The sequence below is a fragment of the Plutella xylostella genome, chromosome 14 (assembly GCF_932276165.1).
Source record: "Plutella xylostella chromosome 14, ilPluXylo3.1, whole genome shotgun sequence".
NCBI lineage: Eukaryota > Metazoa > Arthropoda > Insecta > Lepidoptera > Plutellidae > Plutella > Plutella xylostella.
The window spans coordinates 5,389,628-5,406,464 of record NC_063994.1 but is presented as its reverse complement, the minus strand read 5'-3'; the positions used below and the strand labels follow the sequence as shown (position 1 = coordinate 5,406,464).

Genomic DNA, 16,837 nt, shown 5'->3' with positions numbered 1-16,837 from the left:
TCATCTATTCTGTGATTCTGGCGAGAGACACGGTAGATTGTTGAACGAACTCTAAGCTAAGTTGTCAATGCTGTCATACGATTGATTCATTCACAACTTTTGTGATTTTTTTCATTCATTCATCATTCGAGTTTTCATGATTTTCATGTGCCGGTCGCGTGTTCGTTTATTTTCATAATTTGCGGACACAACAAATAAAGTTAATTTAAAAAAGGTGTTGTATGGCACCAGTTTATACTCAATAGCTTTAAATTATTATTGCCACCGCCATCAAGTGAAAATGCAATAGACGATCATCTTTCAACTACAGTGTTTGGAATTTTTCACACATCGAACTATTTTGGAAATGTGAGTAAATGTTAACTTTACTGCGATCTCTATTTAAATGTATTAAGCCTGGCTTTAAGTAGGTACCTCATAATAGACATAACGCTATGGGAGTCACATTAATTATCTGCAGAAGCTAATGCAAGTTCCGTTAATCCATGTAGAACGAGATCGATCACTTCCTACTCGCGTGACATCAAATTACTTACGAGTGCATTACCAGAAACGTGTTGGAAGAGTGCGACATCGTACCCATATCATACGCAATTACCCTCGTGCATGGGCTTATAATATATTCTCCACATTTATGTGTATAATGTGGTCAGGAAATGCAAATTAGGTATGCCGTTTCAATGCTATTCATTCTAGACAGACATAATTCACAAACGAATTCAAATGTTGCACTGTGCTGCATTGATTGCAATTTTAGTATTCAAACATTTATGTGTGACAAAGATTGATTATGTACTTTACATATAATTTTTTATGAATAAATGAAAGAGCTACACAGACTAATATTGAAACCTAACATAGTAAGAATGATAAGGCACAGTACATTTGATGCATTAATAAAAGCCCACAGGACTCTGAGCAGAGCTAGAGCTACGCACAACTGGCTACTAATGTCCGTGAAGGTCACAGCTAGATGCTCAGCTATTTTAGTTGCCAACTGCACAAACTACTTTGTAGAGTCTCTGTTAGATGTGTTTAGAATGTTGATAGTGAACAGTGAATGTAAAGCTTTAACAACACTGTCTAGTGTTATCAGTGCATTTTGTGTTGACCTTTGATGCTTATCATTATTGTACATGTATGGTGGTAAAAGTCAATTAAATGGTCTGGTAGTTATACATTTTAAATATCCCTTTGTTTAATGACTAATTCCTACTCAGGCCATGTGGTTTAGTGTTGAACAAAGACTTTTGAGATACTTACTAACTTTTAACTAAAATAATAATAATAATAAAATAATAATAATGGGACATGACCGAATGGCGTAGTGGTTAGTGACCTGACTACTGAGCCGATGGTCCCGGGTTCGATTCCCGGCTGGGGCAGATATTTGTTTAAAGACACATATTTGTACTCGGGTCTTGGGTGTTGATATTTATATTTAGTATCTATCTATCTATGTATTTGTGTAGATATATCAGCTGTCCGACACCCATAACACAGGTTCTGCCTAGCTTGGGGTCGGATGGCCGTGTGTGAGATGTCCCCACATATTTAAATTTAAATATTTAATAAAATAACAAAGAACACTGTAAGTAACAAATGCATACATATAATTAGAAATAGGAAGTGCATCAGTGTTTGTAAACAACAACTACAACAACTTGTTTACAAGTCATCCTAATAAATTCCTACTGTTATTGTTATTGCACTGACCTAGCCAAGTCTTTTTGAGTAGAACTGTAGAGGTATTCATAATGTATATCTTGCATAGGTCTATACCTGGAGGATAGCTTTAAAATGTTTATTAAAAATGTTCCTTAAAATCTTTTATATAGGTATGTTCTTTTGTTTATGTTTTAGTTAAAAACAGAAGCTCTCTTTTGTCTCGGAAATTAGCTTGATGTTTTATTATTGTAAACTTTCACCTGTTTCCATTTAGTTGCTTTGGCATAAAATAGTAACAACCAGTATACCTACGAGGACATAAGCTCAAACTTACACATCTTTAATGTACATACAGACTTACCAAATAGTAACATTAGTCTAAAATGACAATGGGCGTTTTGGGACCTATGTCCAATAAAGATGAGACATACATCGTTGGATAGCTCTTTTCAAGTGAGCAAAAAAGTATTATGACGACAAATCCGTATAAGTTGTCCATTTTGAAATATATTCGTCGGAAGGAAGTATTTTTCTATGGAATTGCACTCACTCTCCTGATGACAGTTAGGGCGTAACACACGTAAACACGTATTATTGAAATTGGAAAAATTACTTTCTACTGGTTTTATTTACTGAGATAATAAACAAATATATTATTATATGAATGATAATCATTTTGTTATAAAAATTAACAATGAATGTGAAAAAATAACAAAAACATTAAAATTACAGAAATAAATTATACTTAAAAACTTTCAAGGTACGATTATTCTAATTGGACAGTAAATCAAGACTAGCGCTTCCGTTATTCATATTCTGCAAAAAAATACCTTTTCAACGACATATCACTCATTTCTATTGGTGCTGGTCCCAGCTTCCATATATTTGTGCCCATCATCATTTAACATTCAAACTAGTACGACGAGCACCTTCTGTTGCCTCATTCAAAGATAGGGTCAGGTTACACTATTTGAATTCACTGAACAGTTGATTATAAATATAAGTTGTTAGTATTTATTCATGTATTTATGTAAACGAGTTTATGTAATATATAATATGTAAGTTTATTATAGGTAAAGATATATATATATATATATTGTATTGTGTTGTTTTATTTATTTATATAGTATGTACAGTTTAAGTAGTATACCTTGCACCTCTACTCCCATTAATTATGTTAAAATTGTCTCTTCCATCCAAAGGTTGTCTGGTAGAGATTGCTTTAAGCAATAAGGCCGCCTTTTTTGTACTATGTTATGTATATAAGTTGTGAATTGTAATGTGTTTTTAATGGTGCAAAATAAAGAGTATTCTATTCTATTCTATTAGCATATTTTTCATCTTCTTATAAATCTACTCTTTTCATTTGCTCTTTTCTTTTTTGTATGTATCTACTCATGTACCCATAGTAGAGTAAACCATAGGTACTTACTTACTCACCTTTGGTATCACATAAATATCTAACTATCATTTAATACCTAATTAAGCACCCAATTAAAATACTCCTTACTGAATATAACAATTATACTACAACTATAAAAGTTCTTTAACCTTTTAGTTCTATCAAGTAATTCAACCATATCATATCCATTTATAGCCTGCCTATTGATGAAACTATTGGGACGATTGCATCATTTGACTGATATTTATTAAAATAACCCTAAGCCTGTGTTCCCAGTAGACAAACTGGTTACTAGGCGCGTGTAAAGCTGCGAATTACTTAGCAGAAAACTTAAACACAGTTACTGAACTATACATTATAAATTTATGACTTGTACCTACTAGCTAACTCGTATTTTTACTTATTGGAATACCTGTATGATACCAAAAGATTTAGCAGCAAGTAGAAGAGCAGTAGTTTCATGAAACAAAAAGGTATTGTTAGTGTGTTGGTCACAGATGAAAATTCAAATAGGTATCTTTCTAATAATTATTTCGTATTTTTACCAGTCTTTCACCACTATTGCGCTCAGTAAGTTGGACCGAAAAATCCTTGTACACATATTATATCTTTTTAACTTCAAATAAAACTTCGTTAAGAGTATAAACATGATATTTTTGTTTCAGATTCGACCACATAAGCAGCAAATATGAACTCTGTCCGAACTTTTGTGTCCTTCGCCTTGAGTAATGGAAAACATGGAATCAAAACATCTAAAAACGTAAGTTGACCTTTTCATTTATAAAAAAACCTACCCGTTTATATTTGTCGGAGGATAACACCTTGTATTTTACCTAAATAGGTATATTTCCATTGACATTGCATTACAATTGCATAGATAGGGTAAACGTACCGGTTTGCCGGCCACTACCCCTTTCCGGCCACTTCGCACATTATTTTGAATAATAGGATAGTATTGAGACATCTCCTTTCTATTTTCGCGCCATTGGACCCGGACGAACATCACGGTTCATAATCTAACGGCATGATCTCGAAATTTGCGAACTAAGCCCTCAGTCATCATTTCAAAATTTGGTGTGTGGATGCGTGGCAAATTTAGCAGAAAAAATAGCAGGTGGATTGATTTTCAGAGCTAAGTTTTTAAGTATTCCTACTGATTTATTAGTGATTGAATTGGTTTGTGTGTATTAAAGTATGTTTAATTTCAATATTCAAGTGCCTAAACCACCCTAAACTAACAAATCTTTTCATAATTTGTAATATTTTCGGTGGTCGGACAATAGGTTATCGATTTATTTCAAAATCTAGTTTCCGGCCGGGTGGTCGGAAACCGGTATAAGTGTAGTCATTCCATTTTGCCTATATGGCGGAAACCTTAAATGCACTAACATAGATTCCATTATATTAGTGAACAGCTAGAATTTTGTGAATTGACAACTAGATTCCGGCCGCCAGAATACCTCATACTTTCAAAGATATGACCTTAAAAAATATCGAATGTTTAGCGGCCGATAACCAGTTAAAACAAAACCTGTTTCCGGCCGTCGAAATAAGCGGCCGAAAATAGGTGAAAGTTACACCTTATTCCGGCCGTCTGAAATAGTAGGCGGCCGAAAATAGGTAAAATTAAACCTGATTCCGGCCATTAGATAATAAAACGGCCGATAATTTTTATCGATGCCAATGCCAAGAGTAGCTAATTCGACTTTTGATTTTAATTTGTTATTTCAAAAACCCTATGAAGTATGAACTCCTGAATAAGACTCGTTTTTCTACTGTGAATTACGTGGCCGATAACCAGTGCACTGGTGGACGATAACTGGGTAAAATGGCCGATAACCGGTATATTTGCTTTTTTACAAAAAATATATTTTTTAAAATCATGTATAACTGCTACGTCTATAAACTGAAGGTTTTATGAAACTAGACTATAGAAAGATCAAATGATATTTTTTTGGAAAATCTTGACACACAACATTATGATAGAAATTAACTCTGAAGTCAACAAGTCGCTTAAGTGGCCGATAACCGGTACTGTTACCCTACGAGATTACGGCTGATATGGTAACTACCTAATTTGTAACTGTATAACATGCAGCTCAATAGTGAAATTGAACTTGCCCTTATCAAAATAATCTTATTAAATGATAAAGTACTGGACATACATAGCAAAGTAATAGATAACTATTAGCTTCCTACTTAGCTCGCGGTAAGCGCGGGGGACTTTGGACCTACCTACCATGCAGTGGACTTTGAACCTAATTACCTGTATTACTTTCTTTCAAGGCCCTTTCTGTTTATTACTCTCAGTTCTGTGGGTGTATTGGGTCAATATTTTAACATACTTAGTACAAAGTACAATATTAAATTAAATAAATTAATTAATTAATTACTTTGCAAACTTTCAATTCATTATTATTACCTACTCAGAGTAATATTCTGAACCGGTCTAAAATTAAATTATTACATCGCTAGGGTTTCTTAATTCCTTATATCCCCAGCACCAGCATCACGCTGGCTGCATCAGATCTCGTCTTTAACGATATTTTGTCTCGTTTTTAACACCCTGTACATACTGAAGCGTAAACTGTATAGATTGGTATTGGTATTGATCAATGGACCATTAATTCTACCTTAACAACTACATACTACATACATGGCTACTTGCACATTGCGACATCACACGTGACACAGAAAGCACGTGATCCGACTATTATAATCGTATTATAATTATTACAACTATCAGATATCATTTACAACACGAATTATATGTATACAACTTATGTACTTACATAGGCTGAAATAAAAATTAACGATTGTTTCAAATATATAGGCAAGAAAATTTTGTCTAGAAGATAAGATAACTATGTGTCGAATACATAATATATAATTATTATTACAATCAATTAGCTTTTGCCAGAACGCTTATCGTGAGAACACGGGGATTAAATATACTCATACAAAATTATAACAAAATTAAAAATATACAAAATAAATATACAGCAGGACCTAAGACCAACCAATAAGTCTGGCCTTGTTGCATGGTCTAGCTAGACTTTAGACCATGCAACGAGGCTAGCCTTGCTTAGAATGCCTATTCTTAGACTTAAAAGCGTGTCCGACTCATGTGGAGAGTTAGATTCACGTAATATCTATTATGTACCATACATAACATGATTATACCATGGACTGATTTTGAAAACCACAACTACCGTCCTTGGGTTATTGTTTATAATTTCACTGTGTTAGTTATAAATTTAAATACTTATGCAGAAAACTTTAGAAATATTACTGCTCAAAGTTTACACCGGCGATAGTTTCTTCAAATATTATGAAATAAGTGTTTTGTAACTGTTGAGCCTAAAGTCCCGATTTCCACCCCGCTCGCGCCTATAAATGAAAGATGTCAATAACACCAGCGGAAATCTGATATAATACAAAGTCCTTGGATGCAGCAATGCATCTCTAATCTGACGTTGTGCCGGCCACACTCCGGTATTCCGGAACTGAAGACTTGTGCAAGTATGACCGGAGCGTGTGTGTGACAAACCTTGCACCAGTTTCCTCACGTTAATTCGTTTAATTTTGTACAATGTTAGTTGTTAGCCTTTATGAGCGTACATGTTACGTTGCACTACGTATGCTGAGGACGGCCAGAACCGAGTATTGTGGTGCTCCTTGGGATAGGTCTATGTCCAGCAGTGGATGATTATTGGCTGATTTTTATGATGACGTATACTGATGTTAATTTACCTCCGCAGACGCAGCTCCGCCAGCTTCTGTCGTGCGCGCCGCTCGGCGTGGCGGTGTCGGGCCGCGGCGCGCACAGCCAGGACCTTACCAAGAACATACAGTACATCAGCAACGACAAGGTCAAGCTGACTGTTGATCCGGTTACTATGCGGTGAGTGAAGGTCAAGGTCAAGGCATACATATCTACTAGAAAAGGGATTATGACCGTATGAACTTGAGCCGTTGTGTATTCTTTGTATGGAACTCCCTACTGCAACGCACTAATGGGAATCGTAAAGAAATCGCCTCGACTCGGGACGAGCTCGGATGAAAGGCGATACGGTGACGATCCGTTTACGTGTGCTGTTAATTTAACTGGGCAAACCGACATGGTGCAAGCTCCATGGATAATTAATCTAGTTTAATACATTTCCCATCGATTAAATCGCCGCCGTGTTTAAGGGCCCGTACAGGGTGACGTGCCGCGCCAATTTTGGGTTTTCAATGCTCTTCACACAGCACACGCAGTGACACGCACACATGTAAGTTTGCACAGTGGGTCGATAAACTTTTACTCGCCAACTTTATTGACAATTATGTTCAAGTACATTTTGGGTGATTTTAGGGTAAGTAAGTATAATTCTTACTTATACTGGTAGGCACCAGGAAAGAGTAGAAATTAATAGGGGTGCCACTTTACTCTATACTCGGAACCCGATTAGCTTTCTCAAACAAATGTGGTATTTACTTGTAGAAAGGTAACTACAAGTATTAAAGTGTAGATAATAAGTTTCGGGCATCCTCCAGCCAACTGAACCCCGACGACAAAGCAAAGTAAATACATAGTGTCGCAAAAGGGCTATACTAAGCCAAAAGGGGATGACTCAAGGAGTCATTCTGGACAACTTTTGTTCTACGAGATTTGCAAATTCGCGAAAAAAAATATTCGTTTTCCATGGTAAAAAGTCACATGTCCAACAAAGTTTCTATTTTGATGTATGAGGTATTGTTAGAAGCGTATTGATGGCGCGATGGTTATAGGCTATGTGACGTTCCATTAAAATGTACATAGCGCCCTCTAGAGGACAGAACGTGATGATCGAAAAAATAATAATTCAACTTTGCCGTGTAAGGTATCAAATGAAAGGGCTTGATTTTCACATTACAAAAATATGCATATTGAAGGTATTTAAATAACAACACCAAAATTATTGAAATAAAAAATGATCATGAACTACTGACGTAAAATTTCATAAAATAAAAACAACTAAAAATTTACAAATAAAAAAATACAATTATAAACAAACGAAAAACCCGACTGTACGCTAAAAACATGAAAACAAGTCCCAATGTTAATGGAAAGTATCGCAGGCGGGGAACAACTTGACCGCCACTCAAGGCCGTTTTCTAAGTAACATTCAGCTAAATGGTGAACCCTCTGCTGGTCCCCGCCTACGATACTTTCCATTAACATTGGGACTTGTCAAGAAAACTCAACAGGGGTTTCCATACTAAAGTGAACAGGACTGAAAACCATCACACTTTTTACCTTTAAATTGCGCTAATTTTGTTAGTTTTTCTGTTGAATTTTGTCCACCTTTTCTGATTGTTTTGGCCATATCTTGGTGATACCTAAATCGATTTGATATTGAAATATCTCATTTGAAAGCTTATAAGTTGACAATGTTTTTAAGCTGAAGTGCACAAAAAATTGTTGGATGAAATTCTTTTTTAATTTAACTTATTTCTTTTTAGGTTTTGAATATTTTTAAAAAATGTTTATCTATTTTGAGGTATTGTGTCTAATTTAAGTCAAATAATGCACATTTGATTATTTTAATAAGTTTATTAAGATGTTACTAATTCAAAACAAACATTTTTGTAGCGGTTCATACAACACATATTCCCATCAAATTTCATCACTGTAGTACTTATAGTTTCCGAGTAAATCGGCTGTGACAGACGGACAGACGGACAGACGGACAGACGGACATGACGAAACTATAAGGGTTCCGTTTTTGCCATTTTGGCTACGGAACCCTAAAAAGGATTGAAATATGGCTAGTTTTTTTTATTTTCGGTTTTAAACATGAAATTTTGGCAAAAATTCAAAAAATCCTTAAATATTAAATATCTTAGAAATGGTTAAGTTTCGGATAATGCATTATAGGGTATAATCGACTGGAAATGCCTTCCTCTATCACCTCCTGAAAGGATCAGGTCTACTTATCAATAACCCTGTATACCGCTTTTTCAATACCTTTAAGTACATTTTTTGGTAGCAGCATAATATTTTTACTTAATTTTAGGGTTTCGAACGTCAAAAGAAAAAAAGCAACCGTTATAGGATCTGTTTGTTGTCCGTCTGTCTGACTGACTGTCTGTCACCGCCCTTTTTCTCAGAAACGGGTAAAGATATCAAGCTGATATTTCGCATAGATGGGGAGTACCCCAAAAAAATATTATGGTACTCCCTGTCCCACACAAGTAAATTGGGGCTTATATTTTTTCCAGTTATTTTGATGTGTATTCTTTTTTTTCTTTGTTGTTTTGTATAAGTATGTGTTTCTTTTCTTTAAATCTGTATTTTTTTTGTTGTTGCTGTCTATGTGTCGAATAAATGTATGTTTATCTTCAAATCACGCCATCTATCGTTTGTTTTTTTTGTGGCTACTGTCTATAGAAGAAATTCCGTCATTGACAATTTTACGTTACGAATTTATTTTTATTTATTTTATTTTTATTTTTACATTTTCGTGGAGAACCAACAGCATTTTGTTAATAAATAATTATTACTTATAAACATATAACAACTTGATGTCATTAACAGAATGAACTTAGTAAACCCAGTAAACCTAACACATCCAGAGGAAAAATAAAAACTCTTTCTCTCTCTCTGAAAAACATACTTAATAGCCTAAACTCGATGCCTTTAGCTATTAACATCTTTGAAATAAAATTGAGCCACCACCGTGTTACTGCCCTCATCAGATCCTCACGAGACCATACCTCAACCAGCACCAAGAGACTGTATTTCTGTATTTTGATCCCTAACCTAATGTTCGTGCGTATTGTCATCACTTAGATCCATTCGCTATATTCCTGCTCCTCATCAGACCTTTACGAGACTGTAATGTCACGAGAATATTGCACACTATCTAATTTAATTTAATGTATTGAATATACTGGAAGAATTATGCTTCCTCAATTTCAAATCAAATTAAGTTGGTGTCATAAAAGTTGAAAAAGTGCAATGACAACCAATGTGCAGTGATTTTGTATCTGTACACGATAAGATCGCGAGCTGTCAGTGCTGCCTAAACCGACGTGACCCTTCTTTGGAGGCCAGCGGCCAACTGAGTCAAACGTCACTTGTGTTTATGATTTTATAACACAGAAAGCTGCCATAGATATTTGTATGAAGATTTGAGGGAAAAAAATTGCTCAAGTTTGGGATTAATTTACACAAAATAAGTGTGTGTTTATTAAAAAACAAGGTATTTAGCGCCTAGTCCAAGCCTTTAACTTTATAATATGATAAAAATCATATGAAAATTCTTAATAATTACGACAAAGTTGTTACAATACGGGAGTGTGATTTTCTGGTTTTTCGTCATATTCTGAATTTTATTTACAGTTATCCATAATCATTTACTTGAATTCGAATCATTCAGCACCTAGCTAGACTCTTCGGCTACCTGTGTGATTTTTTTCAAGGTTGTAGAGCATCGTTTACTACATAATTCTATGACAATGCCAACCCTCGATTCCCCCTTGCAGACCCTTAACGCGAATCGATAAGGTGACGTTTATGTATGCCGATAACCGACAAAATTGTAAATATACTTTTTTAATAAAGCAAAGCTAAATTACAGAATAAAATCCGGATGTTATAAAAATTATACATTGGATTTGCATAAAAAAGAGCATGTAATGGTTTATCTAGGGTCAGTAATATAACAATATTGGTCATTCGGTTAATGTATTGAGTTTGTGCATAGAGTTGGTTGACCTAATGTTTAATTCATTTATGTAGCGACTATCATTCGGGGACTCACTTGTTTAAAAGTATCACTGATACCTTTCTAGAAATTATAACAAAATGGGGATTCTCTTACTAAGGATCCCGTAAGTCGTACTTGAAAATGTATGATACAGTTTCAAACAGGCTAAATTCATTACAAAATCTAATCATACTTTGCTTTAACAACCATTTCTTCTACTTGATTATTACTAGCTATAACGCTCGCGGGAAAAGAAAACGTTTGAAAATGGCGGAATAATATGAAAATGCCGCCCGTGCGACAGCTGACATCTACCATCTACTATGAGAGCGAGATAGCACGAGATAACTCACGCCCGTCCTCCATTTTCATACAATTTCTTCATCCACTCGTTTACAATTGAGATCTGCATAGACTATGCAGCATAGTCGACCAAATTATGTAGGTATAATAGTGGTTAGGGATCCTGACTGCTATGCCGAAGGTCTCCGTTCGATTCTCGGCCGAGGCAGATATGTGATCTTGGGTGTTAATATGTAGGTATATGTATTTATGCATCTATCTATCAATCTATGTAGATATATCCACTGTCCGATACCCATATTACCTACAGGCTCTGCCTAATTTGGGTTCGAATAGCCGTATGTAAGATGTTATTCTCTTACAGACTGGACAAACAGATCGACCGGCCCCTCTGCATCATGATGAACTGGCTGCTCGCGCAACACAAGCACGTGATGAAGTACGCCGCTCTGTACCTGGAGCAGGGCTTCGACGTGGTGTCGGCGTCCTGCTCGCCGTGGCAGCTCATGTGGCCTATGAAGGGCTCCCAGGTGAGAGCGAGATAGAGAGGGAGAGAGAAAGAGAGAAAGGGGGAGGAGTGTAGATAGTAGTGTCTCGCTCGCGTAGCTGTCTCATGTGGCCTATGAAGGGCTCTCAGGTGAGAGGGAGGGCGGGAGAGAGAAAGAGAGAGAGATGATTTATAGATGTTGTTGCAAAAGTGGTTTACAAGACCAGACAGTGGCTTCCAACTCGCTAATTTCCAAAAGTCGCAGAGCAAAAGTAGCTCAGAATGACCCCCTGAGCTACCCAGTTTCCGTTTACTATACCACTTTTGCAACACTCTGAGGATAGTGCTGATGTCTCGCTATGTATCTTGAACGAATCGGGGAGTTATCAGTCTCATGTGGGCTATGAAGGGCTCCCAGAAGGGCTAGTACGGGGCGCATTTAAGACGTGACAAGAGTTTTGCATCGCGCTCACTCACATCGCGCAGCCTCAAGAGTGAGCGCGACGGAGAACTCTTGTCACGTCTTAATAGCGACCTGTGCTACATGGCCAGGTGAGAGCGATAGGGGGAGCAGTGTAGATAGTGCTGTGCCGCTCTTGGATACGGAATCGAGGTATCTAGAGGGGTTTTTATGTGAGCAAGGAAGAGAGGATTTTTATACATAGACTACGCTTCGGGGGTCTGATGAAGGTATCCAAGACGAAAGAATGAGACTTTAACACGTAACCTGACTAACTACAAACAATATCAACCTCCTAAAACCTCCCATCTCTCCACAGCTGATAGCAGGCGACCTGCTCAAGCTGATCGCCAACAACCCGAGTTACAGCCCGCTGACGCTGCACGGGTTCTCTGTCGCCGGCTACCTGTGGGGAGAGGTCTGCATGCACGCCAACGCGAACAAGCCTCTGTGAGTGTTGGAATAAGGTTCTATTACATCAAAATAACGCCAGCATCATGTCGGGGTCACCAATTTACCAAATACAAATTTACGCGAACAAGCCTCCGTGAGTCTATTCTATTCTATGCTCTGTGGGGGTGTTAGTACCTGCACCTGGCTCTCTCGAGTAAAACATCGTGTCGTGTTCACCAACTTAAAAAAAAAATGTAGGCAAGAGAAAGTGAGTGAGATTTGACACGGCAAGGAGAGTCACAATAGCTCTTTTAGGTTGCAGTGGCGAATGGCCACTGGTTGCCCTCCCCTTTTCAATGACTAAAACTTACTAAACCTCCCCAGCTACCAGCCCATTTCGTTTAGTCATTGAATTTAATATAATATCTACACATTATAATGAGCCTCCTAATCCCTAAGCTACCAGCCAGTACTGGATCGTGGCCGTGGCGCTAGTCTGGAATTCGGCGGTTGACATCAGCGTTTCTAATCTTAATTGTAGCCTACAGACTGATTCCCCTATAGTTTATTACATTATACCTAACTAACAAAACTCCTTCCCAGCTACCAGCCCGTACTGGATCGGGTCGTGGCCCAAGTATGGGATTCCGCGGCGGACATCAGCGAGATCACCATCGGCGTGCCGGCCGCCGTGTTCCCGCGCAACGCCATCATGCAGCGCACGCTCAGGACTTATATGGAGTGAGTGCTTTGTTATACAGGGTGTTGCTAAAGTGATTATTATTAGTTATTCTTTATACGGGTGGTGCTGATGTGATTATAATTATCGTAATCCTACTAATATTATAAAGGCGAAAGATTGTGAGTGTACGTTTGTTACTTCTTCACGTCGAAACGGCTGAATCGATTTTAGCCTATGTGTTAGTCCAGGGTGTCAGCTAACTCCATACCAAATTTCATTAAAATGGGTTCAGCCGTTTTGACGTGAAGAAGAAACAAACATACACACACACTAATACTCACAACCTTATAATATTAGTAGGATAAGTGGGATACTTATCCTAGTGGGATACTTATCCTACTATCTTAGTGGATAACATCGTCTAATTCTAAAAAAAAATCTCACGATATCTTCCTACATCGTAATTTTGTACGACGAAACTGTAAAAATACAATACATTGACTCCTAACACGTGTATCTACCGAAAATGCCACTGGCCTTCTAATCTCGATAATAATAGTTTTTTAAAGTTGGTAAAAAAATGGCAATCAGTATTTTAGAGTTCGTTAGGACATCACAACTTTGATGTTTATTTTGTACCAAACATAGAACCTCACTTTATAGTTAAAAGCATAGATTTATGGTTACAAGCTTATAACAAAAACCGAATAGCACCTATACATAGATATAGGTACTTATAGAAATAATTGCCTAGAAACAAATAGGCAGACTCTCTTTATTATTGGTTGTATAACATCAATAAAATATCGATCCATTCTCGCTGAAACCTGTTGACATAATATCTAATGTCAAGCAAGAAACAAGCAACGTATAATTAATTACCTACTACGGGACCAATTCATCCATTTATCTCCAATGCTTCAATTTATAGCTTACATTCGCGTGCTGCTATTCACGTGATAAAAACGTGGTTGTCGGAAGACACGAAATTGTGACGTTTTTACCGTCTGGGTCCGGTTAAGATTTTACTTCTCGTATCTACAGACATTTCGATATAAATTGCAGACATTTTTATCTGTTTATAAATACTTAAATAGTTTATCAGACAGTTTATGTACTACTGTAGTTGTTGTATTGTGTATATTTGGTAATATGTTAGTAGGTAGATACATATTGTGACGATGATAACGCAGTTTTATCGGGAACGGGTGACCTAAATAAAGCTAAGCTTGTCTGCATGCTATAATTAATGCAATAGTTAGTAGGTAAATAGACTACTGTTGAATTCAAACTAGCGTTTTCACATTGCGTCACGAACTCACGAGTCAATCAATATTTATCAGTGTTTCATTGGACTGCATGTAAGGAGCCTCCCTAAGTGTTTTGAGATACTCTCTACCTTATACATACCGACGAATCATGGCCATTTACGGACTGACAACTTAAAACCACTGGTTATTCCTTTCATCACGGTGACAAACCCTAGACTAGCTCTAGTATTTATATGTTTTAAAATAAATTTGCAATCTCTAGGTAAAAAACATATTAAAAGGTTTTGAGAGCCAATCGTAAATATCACACATGAATCGGTGTCAATGATCATAATTATTGACTGTTATTGCAGGTTTTAGTACCCACGTTTTATATTAGGCACTAATTAAAATATCCAGCCACTATTAAGATAGGTTGACCTCATCGTAGATAGATACATCAATAACTATTCCTTTGAATTCATATTAAAACATTTTAGATCATCGGGTTTCCCTACCTTTACCAGTTCATAGTCTCTACTCCAATGTTTATCGATTCTTCATCAGATATGAACGTCCACTGTCACTTTAACTTGCAGATTATAAAGTTTCTTCCGATCACGCTAACTTTAACCGGTAGCGCTAAATGAATGAACAGTCAGATCGCGTCCGTGTTAGAAATTACAAAGAATAATGATTGCCCTAAGAAACTTCATTTGATGTTGTTAGTTGTCGTAGGTACTTACTGTAGTTCTAACCATTCTTCTTCTTTCTCTCCAGATACCACATGAAAACGTTCCACGAGTCAGCAACCGTGCACTACATGCGTTCGTCTCAAACGTTCCACCTGAACCCGTGCCACGCGCCGGCGCTGTTCCTGCTGTCGAAGACCGACCCTGTTGGGTCGGAGACCAGCAACCGACGCGTGTACGAGTCTTGGGTGCGCAACGGGATACAGGTATATACTTATTGTTGTCCTTAGTAAGTAGGGTGGAGTTTTATCAGTGACGCAACGGAATACAGGTGCTTGCTTTACTAGATAGGGTGGAATTTTATCAGTCACTACACCGAAACAACTGTTAGCTAAGTTGGTTATATTGACCTAGCAACGAGAACGTCCTCTATAGACAGCCTTTAGCTAGCTTGCTACATAAACAGAGTGGAATTTTATCAGTGACTTTCACTATAGCACAAACTCGAATCCGCCATCGTAAAAACAGCTGTTCCATACATTTAGGTTCAATAGGTATGTAGTAACTGTACCTACGGTCACTGATAAAGTTCCACCTCAACCCGTGCCACGCGCCGGCGCTGTTCCTGCTGTCAAAGACGGACCCCGTCGGCTCGGAGACCAGCAACCGACGCGTCTACGAGTCCTGGGTGCGCAACGGGATACAGGTCAGTTCATACATCCTCACGATAATCCCCGAAGGGGTAGTCAGAGGTCACCCGCTTTTCACTGTACATATTTTGTACTCTTGAGATAGATCGCGAGCCGTATTGCCGTCTAGAATGCGTACAATGCACTTAGGGTACACATCTAGAATGTAGATGTGCAGGCTTCCTCACGATTTTGTCCTTCACTGTAAGAGCGATGGTATACATTGTAACTTAAATTCCAAAGAACTCATTGGTACCTGTCAGCGCAAGGATTCGAACCGCTCTGTCTGCCCTAAACGAAAGCGAAAGATGTTTTTTTGCGACACTAGCGCTACTAGAGACGATGGAACTACTCATTGAATACCTTTGGACCTCTAACTCTGTTTTAGGTTTGAAAAGAGCTTCGACCGAATAGGAATATTATATTATACTTACCTCAAATCTAAAACAACATTTTCTTTTCATTCCAGTGCACCTGGAAAGTATTCGACAAGTCGCCGCACGTGCAGCACTTCATCAAACACCCCAAAGAGTACGTCTCGGCTCTCTACACGCACCTCGATGCCGCCAACGTACTCACACAGCCAGAGAAAATGAGGATGAGGTGCTAAGTTGCTAACTCTATGGTCTCCTTTCTTTTTCTTCTTTTTGTAACCAGCCTCTCTGAACTGTCAAATTCAAATACTGTAATGTGATTGGAGGTGCTAACTCGTTGGCCTCCTTTTGGTTTTTTTTCGTCTTTTGATAACCAGCGTGAAGAACTGTCAAATTCAAATACTGCAATGTGCGGATATTCGATATTTGATTGCGGGCTGAAATATCTTTAAATCTCCACCGTAAAGACAGCAATAAACATAGTGTGTACCTTAACACAATCGCAATTGGCCGAATTTGCTGGGTTAGTGTTAGTCACACACGGCATAAAGCCACAAACAAATATTGATTCATTGATTGCAGGTTCAATTTCATAACTTTATTTTATTGGTGCATTTTGGTAGTAATTTGACAGGCTTTTGGGGCTTGTTAAAATAGTTTTATAGTACCTACGTTCATACAGATGTTTACAAAAAATATTG

The 16,837-nt window shown here is 37.4% G+C and overlaps 1 protein-coding gene across 3 annotated transcripts; it reads left to right on the top strand.

The window, feature by feature from the left end:
* The first annotated feature begins 104 nt into the window (after nt 1-104).
* On the top strand, nt 105-16,554 carry LOC105398188. Of its 3 annotated transcripts, none has more exons than XM_048625481.1 (9): nt 105-348; nt 3,736-3,830; nt 6,832-6,974; nt 11,474-11,639; nt 12,376-12,506; nt 13,053-13,190; nt 15,162-15,267; nt 15,708-15,779; nt 16,232-16,554. In XM_048625481.1, the coding sequence occupies exons 2-9, from the start codon at nt 3,759-3,761 to the stop codon at nt 16,370-16,372; spliced, it is 969 nt and encodes a 322-aa protein (XP_048481438.1). In that variant the 5' UTR covers nt 105-348; nt 3,736-3,758; the 3' UTR covers nt 16,373-16,554. The 3 variants fall into 3 exon arrangements, with proteins under 3 accessions (XP_048481438.1, XP_048481437.1, XP_048481439.1); XM_048625482.1 differs by lacking the exon at nt 105-348 and adding an exon at nt 649-667; XM_048625480.1 differs by lacking the exon at nt 15,708-15,779 and having other exon boundaries at nt 15,162-15,339.
* Nucleotides 16,555-16,837: the final 283 nt, after the last annotated feature.

What these genes read in the sequence shown, in the direction of transcription:
- LOC105398188 (XM_048625481.1), top strand. Translation starts at nt 3,759, where the DNA reads ATGAACTCTGTCCGAACTTTTGTGTCCTTCGCCTTGAGTAATGGAAAA. An exon ending in GTTGATCCGGTTACTATGCG is followed by an intron (nt 6,975 to 11,473) that starts GTGAGTGAAGGT and finishes ATTCTCTTACAG; the next exon opens with ACTGGACAAACAGATCGACC. An exon ending in GGCCTATGAAGGGCTCCCAG is followed by an intron (nt 11,640 to 12,375) that starts GTGAGAGCGAGA and finishes ATCTCTCCACAG; the next exon opens with CTGATAGCAGGCGACCTGCT.